The 16,752-nt window shown below is 42.0% G+C and overlaps 1 protein-coding gene across 1 annotated transcript; it reads left to right on the top strand.

Moving 5' to 3' along the window:
- Positions 1-3,071: 3,071 nt before the first annotated feature.
- On the top strand, positions 3,072-9,273 carry SAYSD1 (SAYSVFN motif domain containing 1). The gene is made up of 2 exons (XM_045498074.1): positions 3,072-3,373; positions 8,668-9,273. Exons 1-2 carry the CDS (start codon positions 3,167-3,169, stop codon positions 9,010-9,012), a joined length of 552 nt encoding a protein of 183 aa, XP_045354030.1. The 5' UTR covers positions 3,072-3,166; the 3' UTR covers positions 9,013-9,273.
- The last annotated feature ends 7,479 nt before the right edge of the window (positions 9,274-16,752 follow it).

Raw genomic sequence — 16,752 nt, 5'->3', positions numbered from 1 at the left:
AAAAATGAAGTATTGAGGCCAAAGACTTAATATATCACAGGGCATGTGAATATTTTATTCCTTTTAATCTACAAATATGATATATATGTGTAAATATACCAATTGGCCCCACGTGTGTGTGTGTGTGTGTGTGTGTGTATACACATACATATACACTAAATTTATTATGTACAAACTATTTTATAATAAAAATTAAATTCACACATTAAGCACACTTTGGGACCTTTCTTATTGACTTCCTTTATAATCTTATCCAAAAAGAAAATATAAGTTATTAATGCAGCAGGAATTGTTCTTCATCTCTTTCACCATAACTTTTCATTCTTTCGACCTTTTCCAGAAAAGGATTTAAAGAGGTTTTACAAAGTTCTGAGACAAAATCAACGTATAATAAATCAGAAGACAAGGCAAAGGGAAAATCAGGTTACCAAAGCTAGATGGGCCTGGAGTGGCATTAGTACTTGGCTGGATAGTCTCCATTTGCTCCTTCTGATCCTTTTTCCCTCCTTCCCTACCTGGTCTGTCCTCCTTGAAGGGCTCCCCTTTCTTGGGCTTTTCCTATAGTACAGGTCTCAAGGGGTCTGATGACCACTGTGTCCTCTTGTTGCTTGAAGCCCAGAGGCTGGTAACACTTCCTGTGAACCATCCCCGACTGGCTCCCTTAATCATGTCACACCTCTGTAATAACTCCTTCATGAAACTCTCCCTACTTAATCTGTTTGGAAGTGTTATTTTTCCTGCCAGGGACCCTGATTACAAGAACCCACAAATTACATGCCTTAAGTGTAAATACCCACTAGAAGTAGACCATAAATATAGCTCTAAGGTCTCAGAGTGATTATCAAGTGGGAAACACAATCAATAAAAGAACCTCCAGTCTCTTGAGAGAAGCAGACCTACTCCAGACACCAAGATGGGCAAGAAATTTTCTCTGTGGTTTCTCTATCAAAGGTCATTGTGTTATAATGACCCCATTCTTTTCTGTCTTACAAACCATCTCTATTCAGGGCTCAGTTCTCCAATATCTTTCCTCCTTATCCACATTCACCTTCTATTTGATCTCTTCTAGTTTTATGGCTTTAAATATCATACATGTGGATGATTCCCAATATGTTTCTCCAGTCCTGACTTTTCCCTGAACTCATTTTCACCATCCAATTGCCTACACTGGATATCCAACAAGCATCTCAAACAAGCATCTTGGCATGTCAAAAACAAAGCTCTCCATGCTCATCCCATACTCCTCCCTTCCTAGTCTCCCCTCATTTCAGTAGAGGGTCCCAGCACTATTCCCTTGGTTGCTCAGGGTATGTGGTCAGGAGGGAGAGAGAATGGCAGAAATCTATCATGCTTGATTCCTTTTTTGCACATTCCACATCCAATCAATCCACACATTATGTGGCTCAGCTCTTCAAAATATATTCAGAATCTGACCACCCCCATTACCACTACTGTAGCCCAAACAGCCAGTCTCTCTTGTCCTACTGTGCTCCTAACTGGTTTTCCTTCTTCTACCCTTGCACTCTTCCAGGACCCCATCTGAAGCAGCCTGTGTACTCCTTTAAAAATGTCATGTCATGTCGTCTCCTATTCAAAATCTTCCAATCACTACCATCACACTCAGAATGCAATACAAAGTATTCACGTTGGCCTATAGGGCCTCACATCTGGATATCTGTATTTATTTTCTACGATTTTCTTCCCTCTGCACTGGTTACACTGGCCTCCCTGATGTTCTATGAGCAAGTCAAGAAGTACACTTAAGGTCTCAGAACCTTCGCACTTGCTGTTTCCTATCACCGAAACATTCTTTTCCAGATATCTGCATGCCTCACTCATTTCACTTAGGTCTCTGTGGGAATGGCAATTCCTCAGAGAAGTCTTCCCTGGTCATCAGCTGTAAATAGTCCCACCATCTCTATTCCTTACTTTATTTTTCTTCATAGCACTAGTATCTGACATTACATTAAATATAAATATGTAGTTACACATTTGTCTATTTAGAATGTAAGTAAGTGCTAATAAAACGGATGTATTTCATTCATCCCAGCATCTCTAGTGCCAGACACAACACTTGACACACAGCACGGTCTTGATAAATATTTGTTAAATGAATGAGACTCCATTCTACTTCATCTAGTTTCTTGACTCAAAAACTCAGCAAGATCCAAGAAATACTTGAGTCTCAATTATGTGAGTGGCACTTCGCTAGATGCTTAGAGCTTTAAAAATCTAACAGACACCTGAGTCTTTTGGGTGAATAGTGATTGGGAGAGGGGATAAGGGGCTCCTCAGTGTACTAGAAACGTTCTTTTTCTAGATAGTACAATACTTACAGAGGTGTATTCATAATTACAAACCTATTGTGCCCCACACTTAAGATTTGTGTATTTTAAGTTGCACACCGATAAAAGCGTTTTTTTTCTTAAGTCTCTGACCTATCTAGACACATCGAGAGGTAGTTTGCATTGTGGTAAAAACAGTGACAATGATCTGTATGGCCTGCCTGTCTGCTATGCGAGAGGTGAGTCACCTCCAAGTGCTAAGATCGGTGTATCAAAAGGAAAAGGGGAGACTATACTGTGTTCCTTTTGGCACCAGAACCTCCCAGATATGATGGGCCTTCTCTAATGCCCTGGGACCACCTTTTGAAACTGGCCTGCAATACTAGCGCCTAACTGCTAAAGGGATGTTCCCTTTAGATCCCTGAAGTGAGATGGAGCACTGGAGAACTTTCCTCGGAAGAGCCCGCGGAAGAGAGGGGGCCAATGGAACAGTCTTTATGCTTTAAAAAAAATTTTTTTTAAGTTTTTATTTAAGTAATCTCTAACTCAAGGTGGGTCTTGAACTCTAACCCTGAGATCAAGAGTCGCATGCTCTTCCGACTAGGCCAGCTAGGCGCCCCTATGCTTTGGATGCTTAGCCATTTGCCCTGAGAGGCTGACACTCCGTCCACTAGCGTTTAGAGGGCATTATTAGCTGTACATTCAGCCCAACGAACGTCACAAACACTGGTACTCGCGGAGTCCCTGGCCCCCAGCACGCACGCGCGGCACAGAGCCGCCGCTACGCAGGCGCACTGCGGCCAGGCGCCGGGCAAAACGGAGGGCAGGCGCCCGGCCGGCGGGTGCCCGCTCCAGGGCGCGCGGGGAGCGAGGCGCGCGCCATGGAACAGCGGTTAGCCGAGTTCCGAGAGGCCAGGAAACGGGCAGGGCTGGCGGCCGAACCCAACACTTCGAGCCGGAGTGCACAAACCTCAGGGAAGAAGGCGGAAGCAGCTGCGACTCCAAAGGCAGCTCCAGGCTGGCTAAAACGGTTCCTGGTGTGGAAACCGAGGCCCGCGAATATCCGGGCCCAGTCCAGCCTCGCTCAGGTGAGAGGAAGGCCTCGCCCCCCGGGACCTAGCTTCAGGGACGCTGTCGTGTCCACCCCCACCCAGTAAAATCCGGCTGAGGCCACACCCACTGCCCGCCCATCGCGTGGCGGCCTTCAGGCCACGCCCCCACCGAGGAGCCGTCCCCGCCCACCACGCGAAGGAGCGGGAGTCCAGTCCCCTCCTCTGGTTCCCACCTTCGCTGGCGGGGCGGGGCTGCCGGCGCCTCCCGACTGTTGAGGGCCAGAGCCTGGCATCTCGGGCCACACGTGTCTGCACTGATCCTTCGCTTTGACATTTTCTTTCCAGCCCGCGACCCACGCAGATCCTGATTCCGGTCGGGAAGCGATGGTCTAGGGTCCTGGAAGAAAACACCTCTGCCCTTGAGTTACTCACAGCGAGTTGAGTTATTGTGATGCCCTGTAGCCTCCGGGAACTTCTCCACCACCGCTTTCAGTTGCAGCCCTCTGCTAATGGAGGGTAAAGGTCTAATTGGATACTGCTAAAAAGTGGCAGTAACAAGGCTTCCTTTCATTTAGCACCTGGGACACATGCAGCCGGTAGCCCAGAAAGCCTGTGCTTTAGAAATAGCATCTGAATACAAACGTGCAAAAGTGTGGTTTGTGTAACTGCCAGAGGCCGCAGATGCTTGTGCACCTCTATTAACTAGGGAAACTTACTCAAGTTCTCTGGTGAATGTTCAGGTGAAAGCATTATTTAGATTAGTATGATAGCCTTTCCACCCTTTGATTCTTTAGTATTCTCTTAATGTTCAGATGAACTTGGTATTTTCATTTCACATCTTGTATTTTCACTTCGTTTTCACTCAGGAGTAGAGTGGCAAGGTGCCCTGTGTGTGAGATTAGATTATCTATGTTGGAATACAGGACACAACATGGAGGGAAAATAGGTGCCTTGAGACAATCTGTGACAAAGCCTTCCTATCTCAAAAGTGTAATAGGAGCCAAAAAATTCCTTTTGAAAATGAAAATGTATTGGAGTAGAAATGTACCTTACTCCTCTTAAAATTATTTCTCTTAGTTCATTTATTATTGCACAACATCTGGTTTTAGGCAATTTTTTTAAACCAAGGAGAACTTATGGTTACTCAGTTGATTAGATACTATTCTCCATAACACGCAGGGTTCCATCAGACTTGCAGAAAGAGAGTGCAGCAGGGTTCAGACAATCTATTTCCTTGCATGAGGTTTATCTCAGGATAACTTCATTGTTGATTAGAACTCACTGAGCACAATTGGTTAAGATTTTAGAATCTACTTCCCTTACCCTTTTTCCTCTCCACAGTTAAAAAACAATGTCTAGCCCACACAATGAGTTTTTGCCTGTGTGTCTCATTTCCAAAGGAGTATGAGATCATTGAATTGGACCCAGAGAAGCTGAACTTGGAGAAAGTTTCCATTATTAAAAACCTAAAAGCTGATGTCCCGACAAAAGGATGACAGGAAATGCTGGATCTCCAGTTGTTCTTATTAATTACTCTGTTTTTCATAAGGGACTCTGTCTTAAGCTCATTTTCATTGGCTCAGTTATCATTCGTGGGTTTGCTCTGGTGTGAAAATTCTCATTAAATTGTTTTTTTCTTTCTCCCAATTTACAATCCATCTCTCTTAATCATTTTGGAGACACACAGTGGCTTGTCAGAAATTTCTCTAGCCTTCTATTTGTAATTGCTTCTTGGTTGTCATTGATAAGGAAGCATCCATATCCTCCTTCCTCCACTCTCGAATTTAGCTTGAAGAAAGCAGTCCCCAAGATCAAACATTTCTTTCTGTGACAAGCTTGTTCCACATTGGGGCCAAAATGCTTGTGACTTTTTTCAACCCCACAGAAGCCCCCTGTCTCCCTGCCTAGGCATACCCTGCAGCAGTCCCCAGCACCTAATAGCCCCAAGGTATCCTCTCTCATCCTGTGACTCTGCTCCTCCAGCCTTGGCTCAGGCTGACCCACTGCTCAAATGCTCTCCTTTGGAGTCACCTGGCTAAACACAGCCTTTGCATCACTCCCTCAAACCCAGGAATCACCTTTTAATTTCTTCCCTTTCCTTGCCATCATTCATTCATTTATTCAGCAAAATTATATCCTGTGCCCAGTCTGTTCCAGCTACTGTCCCGAATCTGGGAAACAGTGGGATAAAGGCAGATGAAGCCCTGTTCTCACAGAACTTGCATTTGGGGCAGCAGATGATAAACAAAAGAACTGAATGATGAATGCTATGAAAGGGGGGAAGAACAGGATGCTATGATAGTGAACTGGGGGTGAGAGGTGCAGAGTGCTACTTTAAATTGGGTGGGCAGGGAGGACCTCCCTGAGGAAATGGCGTTTCGTAAGAAGAAGCCACTCTTCGAGAAACCCAGGACAAGGACAAGGGCACATGTGGTCACATTTTTGCTGAGATTTGTAGGAGAGGAGGGAACCATCCAGGTGATGTGAGGGGAAGGGGGCATTCCTCTCAAAAGGAACCATAGGTGCAAAGGCCCTGAGGTGGTAAGCAGCTTGGTATTTGAGAAATGGAAGTATTTGCCCTAAACTATGCCTCTATGTGCTATGACGACCACAAACGCTTCCATACACAGCTTTTATAGCAGAAGCCACACTGGTCCTAAAGCAAATGCCAAAGGAGGTAGAGGAATTTCTATATCTCTCCTCTTGTTTGTTCCCCTTGCCAGTTGGTTTGACCCATTCCCCCATCTCCTAGCTCTCTAACCCTTCCCTTTACCATTCCTCATAAAGGCCCCTAATTAAGTACAAAGAGCTTTGGAGGGAGGCTGTGCTGGGATCCTACACCAGTCTCCTCTCTATCACTAGCTGTGTGACTCTAGGGGAGTTACTTAACATCTGAGTGTTTCCCTATCAGTAAATTGGTATTAACAGTGCTTATCTTCTGATTATGGGAGATGGGGCGTCTCAAAGGTGTGCTATAAATCATGGCCATAAGCATTATTCTTTTTATACTCCTTCAATGATAAATTCAGTTTACAGTAAATTTCAAGTTGTACACATTCAAAATGTATTCTGCGTCCTTCAGTCAGTCATTTCTCTCTGACTTCTGTGTCACCACCCTAGTTATGCCTGGCCCTTCTCTCTCACTGGGCCTCCTGCGTGAGCTACTCACAATTTCCCTGCTTCTAGCCTTGTAGCCCATTCTCTACCTGTCAGCCAGAGTAGTCTTAAATATAAATCAGATTATATTAGTTCCCTGCTGAGACTTTCAGTGATTTCTCTATTGTGCACACTGGTCAAATCTGAAAGGGACATTTATTTACTTAACAAACGTGTGTGTGTCAGGAGAAGGTGTGTTGCTGATGGCATGTTAAGGACTTTTCCAGTCTAACAGAAAAGGTAATAATTACAACCTTAACACTAGAAAAGAAGGTTGCAACAAAATAGAATTTCTGAAGCAATGTAAATCAGATGACCTATATTTTTTATCAAGACCAGATAATATTTGTGGTCCCGTTTTAAATTATCATGGGAGGAATGGGGATATAATTGAAGAAATGAACTAAAAGTTATGCTTTGTATTGAGAACCTACATGTGGGGTGCTCTGTTTGGCTCTGGAGACACTAAAATGGTAGTCCATTGGCCTCCTGGTAGCAATCTAAGGACACATGTGAACTGTATTAAAAGAAAAACACTTGGGGTGGCTGGGTGGCTCAGTCGGTTAAGTGTCTGACTTCGGCTTAGGTCACGAGCTCACGGTTCATGAATTCGAGCCCTGCATTGGGCTCCGCTGGCAGTGTGGGGCCTGCTTGGGATTCATTCTCTCTCTCTCTCTCCCCCTCTCTCTCCCTTTCTCTCTCTCTCTGCCACTCCCCCACTTGCACTCTCTCAAAATAAATACATAAGCTTAAAAACACAACACTTAATGAGCATATAGTTTGGTGCTCAATGAGACAAAGAGGCAGTAAGTGCTCTGGGAGGCAGAGGGGGAATCCCTCCTTGATAGCTGCAGAGGTCAAGCATACACAGTTCACCAGTCATGCTGGCCTGGAAGGAAGGCACAGAGCTGAGAATGGAGAAGAAGCAGAGCAGGATACAAGGAGGGGGGGAGTGTCTTTGGGTAGTAAGCCCTGTTGAACTGGAGTAGAGCAGTGGATTGTGGATTGTATCGTACAGTTAATTTTTTAGATCATTGTTTTACAGACTGTACGTCGTGACCCGTTAGTGGGTGGTGAAATCAATTTAGAGGATCTAGTCCTCTGTTAAAAACAAATTTTAAAAAAGTGGAATGGAAGATGAGAATTTCATGTGTGGTGAAGATATTTGTTGATTTGTGAAACTTTTTCATATATTCATACATACATACATACATACATACATACATATATACATACACACACACACACACACACACACACACACACATATATATATGTGGGGTCACAGTAAAAAATGTATTTCTTATTATGGATCATACCCAAAAAATTTTGGAAAATACTGGACTAGAGATCAAGCCTCCCTAAAGCTATCTGAATATCTGTATCTCCCATTCGCACCCAACCCAGGGGCCTGTGTACTGGCATTTCTATCTGTTGAATAAATGGAAGGCCTTGCATGGATTCCAGCCCAAGAAGTTTACATTTTAACCTGTAGGCAGTAAAATTTGTTGAAGGTTTGTGAACAGAAGGTTGGGGGGCGGGGTGTTTTAGGAAGTTCATTTAGCAGCTATACATAGGATGTTTTGGAGAGTCCAGGCAGGGAGGAGGTAAGGAGTCCAGTTAGGAGACACTGCCTGGGCTTGGTGGTGTGTAGGACAGTCCTGGGATGGAAAGGTTGTGGCTATAATGGTGATTTGTTTTTAAGAAGTGAAAGGGATTTTTGTTTCTGGTTTCATGTAGTCCTCATTTTAGACTCATGCCACTCACAAAACTGTAGCTCATCTAATCCAGTCAATAAGCATTGACTCTGTGTGTGAAGCACTAGGTGTGGCTGCTGCATTATCACTTACTGGGGAGTTTCTCTATGGGGCACAAATTAGCTCTTGTTAGCAGCAGACTGATCTGAGGAAATGACTCCCATGAATGGGAATCCACCTGAATGCTGTAAGGATTTTATCAGGTCACAGCTCACTAAGTGCAGATCAGTTTTGATTCAGTTGGAACAGGGCACATGAGCTCTTTGGAGATGATTGTTTTAGGGAGCAGAGCAAGAAAATAGAAATCAATGAGCCGGAGGCCTTCCCAGAGCAATGAGAGCTGTCTTTCCAGATTGGTTTTTATCCTTTGAGCCCCATTACCCTTTATTCTTACTTCTGTTTGTTTGTGTGACCTAGGAAGTGGCTCAGCCGGGGAGCAGCACGTCACAGCCACCACGGAACACAGCCATTCCTCTGCCTTCACCACAGGACCAGTCTTTCCTGATCAACATAACCTTCTTAAAGGTTCTTCTCTGGTTGGTCTTGCTGGGATTGTTTGTGGAACTGGAATTTGGCCTGGCCTATTTTGTCCTCTCCTTGTTCTACTGGATGTATGTCGGGACACGAGGCCCCGAAGAGAGGAAAGAGGGAGAGAAGAGCGCCTACTCAGTATTCAACCCAGGCTGCGAAGCCATCCAGGGCACCCTGACAGCAGAGCAGTTGGAACGCGAGTTACAGTTTAGACCCCTCGAGGGGAGATAGGCCCTGCTCTCGTGCAGCTAGCCTCCCACATGGCTCCCTCATAGCCTCTGGACATGGGCTCATGGGTTTGATTTCAAGTGCCCAAGACCTTATAAGAACAGCTTGCAGGTTAGTTCTGTGGCTGTGAACTTCTGCATTCTTTCCCCAATCTTCTGCTGCGGTTTTATCATTGAACTTCTCTTTGGTTTTGGTGAAACCCCTTGAATGACACTCAGTGTGGATATGATGCCCTTTATAAAAAGTACATACTCAAAAAAGAGAGCTGTTTGTCTCATTATTTGAGAGAGGCACTTGTAAAACAGTAGAAAGGGATTGGGGAGATAACTTTAAAACACCCAGCTGTTTGAAGGGATGGTGTGTTAAAATAAGTGTTCTCTTTAAGTCTTTTCGTATATGCTATAAAGCATTTTTTTTCCCCCTGAAAAATTTAAGTTGCAAGTTTTTGTGTTTTGGTTTTTTTTGTTGCTGTTGATGATGTTTGTTTTTTCATTGTTTTTTGGTTTTTGTTTTGTGTTTTCTGCTTTAAATCTTGCTTTTTTTTTTTTTCAGTCATTAATGGTAATGAAAAATAAAATAGCTTCAAAAATACCTGCTTTTCAGAAACAGATCCCCATTGCCCATCACCATCTTCCATTCTCCTCAGTTATTCTGCTCCCACTTAATGAAGGAAGATTAAGAGAAGACAGAGTCCTAAGTGACAGGCGAGGGGAGGTAGATTGGTAGATTTGGTAAGTGGTTATTTATGATGAATTCAGCAAGAAAAAAATTCCTGAGTGTGTTCAGATGAGAGCTGTGGAAGTGGAATTCTAGACTTATTGGCTGCGTGGGTTGTTTCTTATATTCTGAGGGCTCTGGAGTAAGCAGTCCCTTTCTTTGCCTGTGGGCCTCTGGTTGAGAAATTATGTAAATAGGGGTAACCAGACATGATTTCAGTCATTCTTCCTCTTCCAGTACAAAGTTAGTGTTTGGGTTCATTAAAATTGGACCAAAGCAAACCATTAAATACTTTTTTTTTTTTTTTATGGATCATACTGATGAGTAAGAGGAGTCTAGTTTTAAACCAATACTTTTTTTCTGAAACTTTTAAAATTTTAAGAAATTAGTGATTCCTCAGTAGGATTTCAACTTCAGAATTCAGTTATTCACTCATTCTGACAGTAACTTTAATATTTATGAGATATTCTTAAATAATGGATGCTTATTGCTGAATTTTTTTTTCTTTCTTGCCTGATTTGCTTACTATAGCCAAACCTTAGCTCCATTTAAATGTAACTTTTACTCATTGAATGCCAGCTCCCTGGTAGGCACTTGAGGGAAAAAGCAGACATATTCCCATTGCGCTGAGCATACAGTCTAGCTGGGAGGGGGATTGGTGGACAAAATAAAACAAGCAATAGCAATAATAGAGTGAGATGGGGTGCCTAGCTGGCTCAGTTGGAAGAGCATGCAACTCTTGACCTCAGGGTTATGAGTTCAAGCCCCACGTTGGGTATAGAGATTACTTTAAATAAATAATTTTAAAAAATAATAGAATGAGGTAAGTTTCAGTTTTAGGAGCGTACAGAGGGGATGTTCTCATGAAACACACTTTGTAGCCAACCACGTGTGTTCCAGCCCTTGCTGAAAATTCTTCTGATCTGAGGAGCAGCTTTCTCTAGCCCTTTGCTGACTGGCACTTTGGCTGTCCCTCAAAACCCTCACTTGACCAGAAGTTCTCTATAGCTCACGAAGAAGTACTTTCTTTCTTTCTTTCTTTTTTATTTAAAAAAAATTTATTTTTATTTTTTTTGAGAGAGAGACAGAGCATGAATGGGGGAGGGGCAGATAGGGAGACACAGAATCCAAAGCAGGTTCCAGGCTCTGAGCTGTCAGTGCAGAGCCCAACACAGGGCTCGAACTCACAAACCGAACCATAAGGTCATGACCTGAGCGGAAGTCAGACACACTGAGCCACCCAGGTGCCCCACAAAGAAGTATTTTCTTCCGTGACTTCTGTCTCAGCTGGGCCTCCAGAAAGTATGGGAAACAGGTGAACCCCTATTAAACAGGCAAGGTTTGATCATATTTCAGATACATGATTTTGTTTCCAGATTTATTTTCTTCAGGCTTTCTTCATTTCCCTGGATATTTTACTTGGGCTTTGACATTTCATAAAAGCCAAATACAAGGAATATCCCTATTCAGAGACTCACTACAATGCCCTTCTCAATAAGCATTGTTCTAGGAAAGAATTCTCATTTTTAAAATGTGTAATTCAGGGGCTCCTGGGTGGCTCAGTAGGCTGAGTGTCCAACTTCGGCTCAGGTCATGAACTCGAGGATCATGAGTTCGAACCCTGCATTGGGCTCTGTGCTAACAGCTCAGAGCCTGGAGCCAGCCTGCTTTGGATTCTCTCTCTCTCTCTCTCTCTCTCTCTCTCTCTGTTGCTCCCCCACTTGCTCTCTCTCTCTCTCTCTCTCTCTCAAAAATAAAGATTAAAAAATTTGTTTTAAAAATGTGTAATTCAAACTTTTACTTAAAACAAAGCACCTGTAACTCCAAATTGGGAACACATGATCCAATTAGCAATCTCAGCAAAGTGGAGACTCCACTTGGCATAAAAGAGACTCAGTTTAGGAGTGGATCCCACTAGCATTCTTTAAAAATGTAGCTGTTTATAATGAGGTGGAGCTTGATTGCCTTAAGCCCATCTTTCATGGGATTTTCTGTGCACAATCTGTCACCTCTCCTTGCTCACCTCTCGCCAAAGGTTGCATGTAATGACAGCATTAACTTCTAGGAAAAGTGGGGTGTGAACCAATTAAATGCGTGGCAGGGGAGAGAGGAAAGGACAGTATGTATTTGCTGTTCTTATCAGACCATTAAGCTTTAGGTGCAGTCTTGATTTCCTGAATTTAGAAAGGCCTATTGATCTCAGAATTTCCACTCAGGGCCCGACCATTAGCTCAGCAAGCAGCTTCCATTAAAGGCTGCTTCTGTCACCAGGGAACTTGAAATCCCAGAGATGCATTCAGTCCCTATGATTGCTGTGTGCACTGTGCATAGGTGAGGTCATTTCTGTCCAAATCTTACAAGTAAATTGGCTTTTGCTTCTATTCACATTGTCCCGTCTTGTCTACTCACAGAGACTGTTAAATGAACCTCTACTTGTAGGGCTGGAATGGACCCCAAAATGCTATCAAATGCATCCCCCTTGCCTTGGGCAAGGACCGCATTTATTCCTGACCAAATATTTTTTTTTCCTGGTGACCCCTAAAGAAGAAGAATCCGGGTACAAGATTTAGGCACTTCCTGGGAAATTCTTAACCGAAAGACTTGACCCCCAATGCCACCGCAAGTTATTACTTATCTAATCTCAGGGGACATGGAACATCCTCCAGACTGGTGAACTGTTACTCTGTTCTCGCTCAGTTTTCTCTGTTCTCCAGACTAAATCGTCCACATTGTACCTCTGGGACAATCACTTTCAAGCTAACCCTGACACATTCTGAGGGTTCCAGTTCAGGGCAGAGGTGAATGTCACAGTTGGTGGGTACAATGACTTTTCTCAAAAGCTCTAGAGTTGTAACAGTGATGATCTGGGCATATGTATTTTGTGCTATTAGGATTGTACTTTGAGTCTAGGAGGTCTTTGACATTTGCCTTTTGACCGATCTCTGCTCATAAGCTCTGTGCTAAAATCAAAAGAATAAAAAATAAAGGAAGTTACACAATTGACAAAACCAATGATCGTCATCTGGGCAGAAGAAAGTGAAATTTTGTGTTTTGTTTCCTGCCACTCACACTGTTAACCAATATTTGTATTTAGGCTTGGCGCTGCTGGGGAACCCGTAAGTGAGCTTGGGCAGACAGTCCATCCACCGTAAGAGCCAGGATACCTGGTGGGGCTGGGATGCCAATGAGCATCTTGCCACCAGGGGGTAGCATAGAGCTGCTGCTATACATCCTGGTCCCTTCTCCCCACACTTGGGAACTTATGTAATGTGGAAAACCCACCGGGATGTTTATCTGAACCATTTGTGCTGCTTTTTCGGATGTTCTTTTCACTTCAAGATTCGCAAAGGAAAGGGCTCATCAAAGGTCCTGGAAAAGGCATGGAAAGCTACCAGAAGTGATTTATACCGATATTTTAAAATAAAATAACACCTCCCCCTCTAGACTTAGCAGGCAGTATTGCCCATCTGCCCATCTTTATCCATTTATCCATCAGTCTGTCTTCAGGTTTGGGTCATTTCTTATGAAGAGAATCAAAAGCCTAACATAGTATCAACTGTGGATGTTGGTGGAGCAACTAATCTTTTCTAGGCCAGGTGTCCGGCTCTGATGATCAGTTATCACATTGATAATGAAGGCAAGGTCCCTTTTCTTAAGGAGCTCACAATCAAATGGAAGGGGCAGCCAATAATCAGACAGTTACCACAGGATAGTGTGGTAAGTGCTATGAGAGTGTGCAGTCTAAATGAGGGCCAGAGCAGAGAAAAGGAGGTTTCAGAACCCTAGGGTCAAGAAGGGCCTCCTGAAGGTGATATTGTATTGAGTTTGAAAGAGCATCCGGTACTCCCCAAAAAAACAGGGGCAAAAGGGCTTTTTAGTCACAGGAAACCACCTGGCAAAAAGGTGATAATCTGGAGGGAGAATTGCTTGCTTGGGAAAAAGTGATGCATTCTGAGAACGTATATTATTTTTTCCAACTGGTTGTTATTGATTTTGGTGTATTAATTTTGTTATAGCTCTTGTCCTTTATTGAGTTTTCTTACTAATTATAATGGTGTTTTACTCGTTTTCCTGGATTTTCCATGTAGATAATTATTTTCTTTTCCAGTAATATAAAATTTAACTCCTCTTTTTCCAGTTTTTTTACCTCTTGTTTTTTCCTCTTTCTCTAATAACATTGGCTAGAACATCCAGAAAAATGTTAAATCAGAATGATAGTCAGTGATGTCTTTGTCTTGTTCTTGACCTTAATGAGCATGCTTTAGTATTTTCCCATTAAGCATGATGCTGTCTCTGGGATAAATGGAGAGATAATTATTCATCTGTATTTATGTTATTAAAAGTTTTTTTTTTCCTTCTTAATTAAGAATGGATTTCACATTTCACAAAATCTCTTTCAGTGTAGTGGAGATTATATGACTTTTCTCTTTGACCAATTAATGTAATCAGTTATATATTTACACATATTAAACCATCCTTTTATTCCTGGAATGAGTGACCCTTGATTTTAATGTACTGTTCTTTTATTTTTTTAAATTTTTTAAGTGTTTATTTATTTTTGAGAGAGAGAGCAAGCAGGGGAGGGGCAGAGGGAGGGGGAGAGAGAGAGAGAATCCCAAATAGGTTCCTCACTGTCAGGGCTGCGCCAGACACAGGCCTCGAACCCACAAACCACAAGATCATGACCTGAGCCAAAATCAAGAGTCAGATGCTTAACCGACCAAGCCACCCAGGTGCCCCTGAACTGTTCTTTTAATATTTAGTTAAAATATTAATAGTTAAAATGAACTTTTTTAAATATCTCTGTTAATACTTTTAATCCATAATTTTCATGAGATTATAGTATTTTTTAAGTATTTTCAGGTTTTGGAATATATAAAAGCATAATTTTTAGGTCTTCATTAAAAATTATTCCCTTTTATCATTATAAAAAACCATCTCTGCTTTCTTTATTACTTTTGCCCTGAATTCATCCTTATCTGATAGTAAGATTGGGACCCCTGCTTGCTTTTTTTTTTTCCCCCCCCATGGTAGTCTTTTATTTGTTTATTTTTAAAATAAAATTTATTGTCAAATTGGCTATCATACAGTGTGTACGGTGTGCTCTTAATCTGGGGCTAGATTCCCGTGGTTCATCGCTTCCATGCAACAGCCAGTGCTCATCCCAAGTGCCCTGCTTTCTTTTTGTTTGAATTTACCAAGTCTGCCTCTGTCCATACTGTGGTTTTCAGCCCGAGTCATTTTTATCAGGTGTGTTGCTTGTATATAGACAGTAGTTGGATTTTACTCTATAATACATTGTGAGAATGTTTTTCTTTTAATAGGTGAGTTTCACCCACTTAATATTTATTGAAACCTTATCTATCTCATCACATTTTATGTTATGCTTTGTGTTTATAGTGGTAATTTTACCACACGGTCTCTGGTTTTGTTTTAATTTTTTTCCCTTTGTGTGTGTGTGTTTCTTTCGATAATTTGGAAAACTTATATTTCTGTTCCAAAGTTGTTGTTTTTTTTTTTTACTTTAGTGGCTTAATCCTTTCGCATTTTAGGCAGTATTTATTAATATACCATATGAAAAATAAATATAAGAAGTTAGTATTTCCCCCTTTTCCCTACTTCTCTCCACTCATCAGTTGTCAATTCTACTGACTGGTTAATTGACTTTACATTTTTAAATATAATTGTAAACTGTTACTTGATTTATTAGCTTTAAATTACAGTCACCTGTGACTATGAAGGATGAGGAACTCAACATACCTATGCTGCTTTATACCTCCTATCCATTTTCCTTTCCTCATTTTATTAATTATACCATTACTATATTGTTTAAATTAACAAGAGCTACATTCCATTCTCTAATCATAATTTATACATTTGTTTTTGTCTTAGTCCTACCTATAGTTGATTTTTTTCACTTAATGATAAGCTATGAATAAATTCTCATGTCTTTCTTCTACAATATTGATTTTGACAGCTGCTAATATCACTGCATAGATAAATGTATCCTTTATTTAGCCTATCCCCTATTACTAAACATTAAGTTGTAGCCAGTGTTCACTAGTAGGAATAGTATAAATAGGCTAACCTCTTTGAAATTGAAAACTGTATTTCAAACTCTTAGAAAAGAGTAATTAGAGACCAGTCAAGATAGTGGTCTCAAACTACAGTGACCGTTCACATCTCCTGGGGATCTTTTTAAAATGAGGATTCTGGTTCTGTAGGTCTGGTCCAGGGCCTAGGATTCTGCATTTCAAGTAAGCTCCAAGGTGGTGCTGATGCTACAGGTGTTCAGACCATACTTTGTGTAGCAAGATCTTTGAATACATTTTATGTCTGGAATTTTGCTTGAATGAAAAAAAAATGCTCGAAAACAGTCTGTAGCATTGCTTCTTGGGTCTTATGACATGTCTCAATTTATAGCATATTATTATTTGTGAATGTTCATTTTGCAATTTTTTTAATGCACCTGCAAGGTTACCTTAGGTTATACATCTGCTCACTTGCCTGGGCCTATCAGGGCTGTGTTCATGGCAGCCTATCAGATGTGCACATCACTGTCACGTGGGAAAAAAGGCTGAGAACCTGAGGACCAGCAACAAAGCAGAGTTCAGGCAGGCACACTGGAGTGAACTGGTGAGAAAGAAGTCTTATAAATGATGTCTGCACTCCTAACCCTTTGGCACGTGTCTTTCATTTGGTGATTGGTTGGCTATTTATTGGTTTTATCCTAAAAGGCCCTAAGTGATCTGGCTCCTTCTTGCCTTTCCCAGTTATATTCACTTCCTTCATGTTCATCATACACAAGGGTTTAGCAAAAATGGTTTGGCCTTTCTCTGTACGGGGCCAGACAGAAAAACTTTTGTTGATCATACTGTCTCTGCCACAACGACTCAGCTTGGCTATTATAGAGCCAAAGCAGCCATATGTGACAATATGTGAACAGATGAGAATGCCAATAAAACTTTGTTTATAAAACCAGGCAGTGAGCCGTAGTTTGCTGACCCCTCCTCGAACACACACAAT

The sequence above is a fragment of the Leopardus geoffroyi genome, chromosome B2 (assembly GCF_018350155.1).
Source record: "Leopardus geoffroyi isolate Oge1 chromosome B2, O.geoffroyi_Oge1_pat1.0, whole genome shotgun sequence".
NCBI lineage: Eukaryota > Metazoa > Chordata > Mammalia > Carnivora > Felidae > Leopardus > Leopardus geoffroyi.
This window is presented reverse-complemented; position numbering and strand designations above follow the sequence as displayed.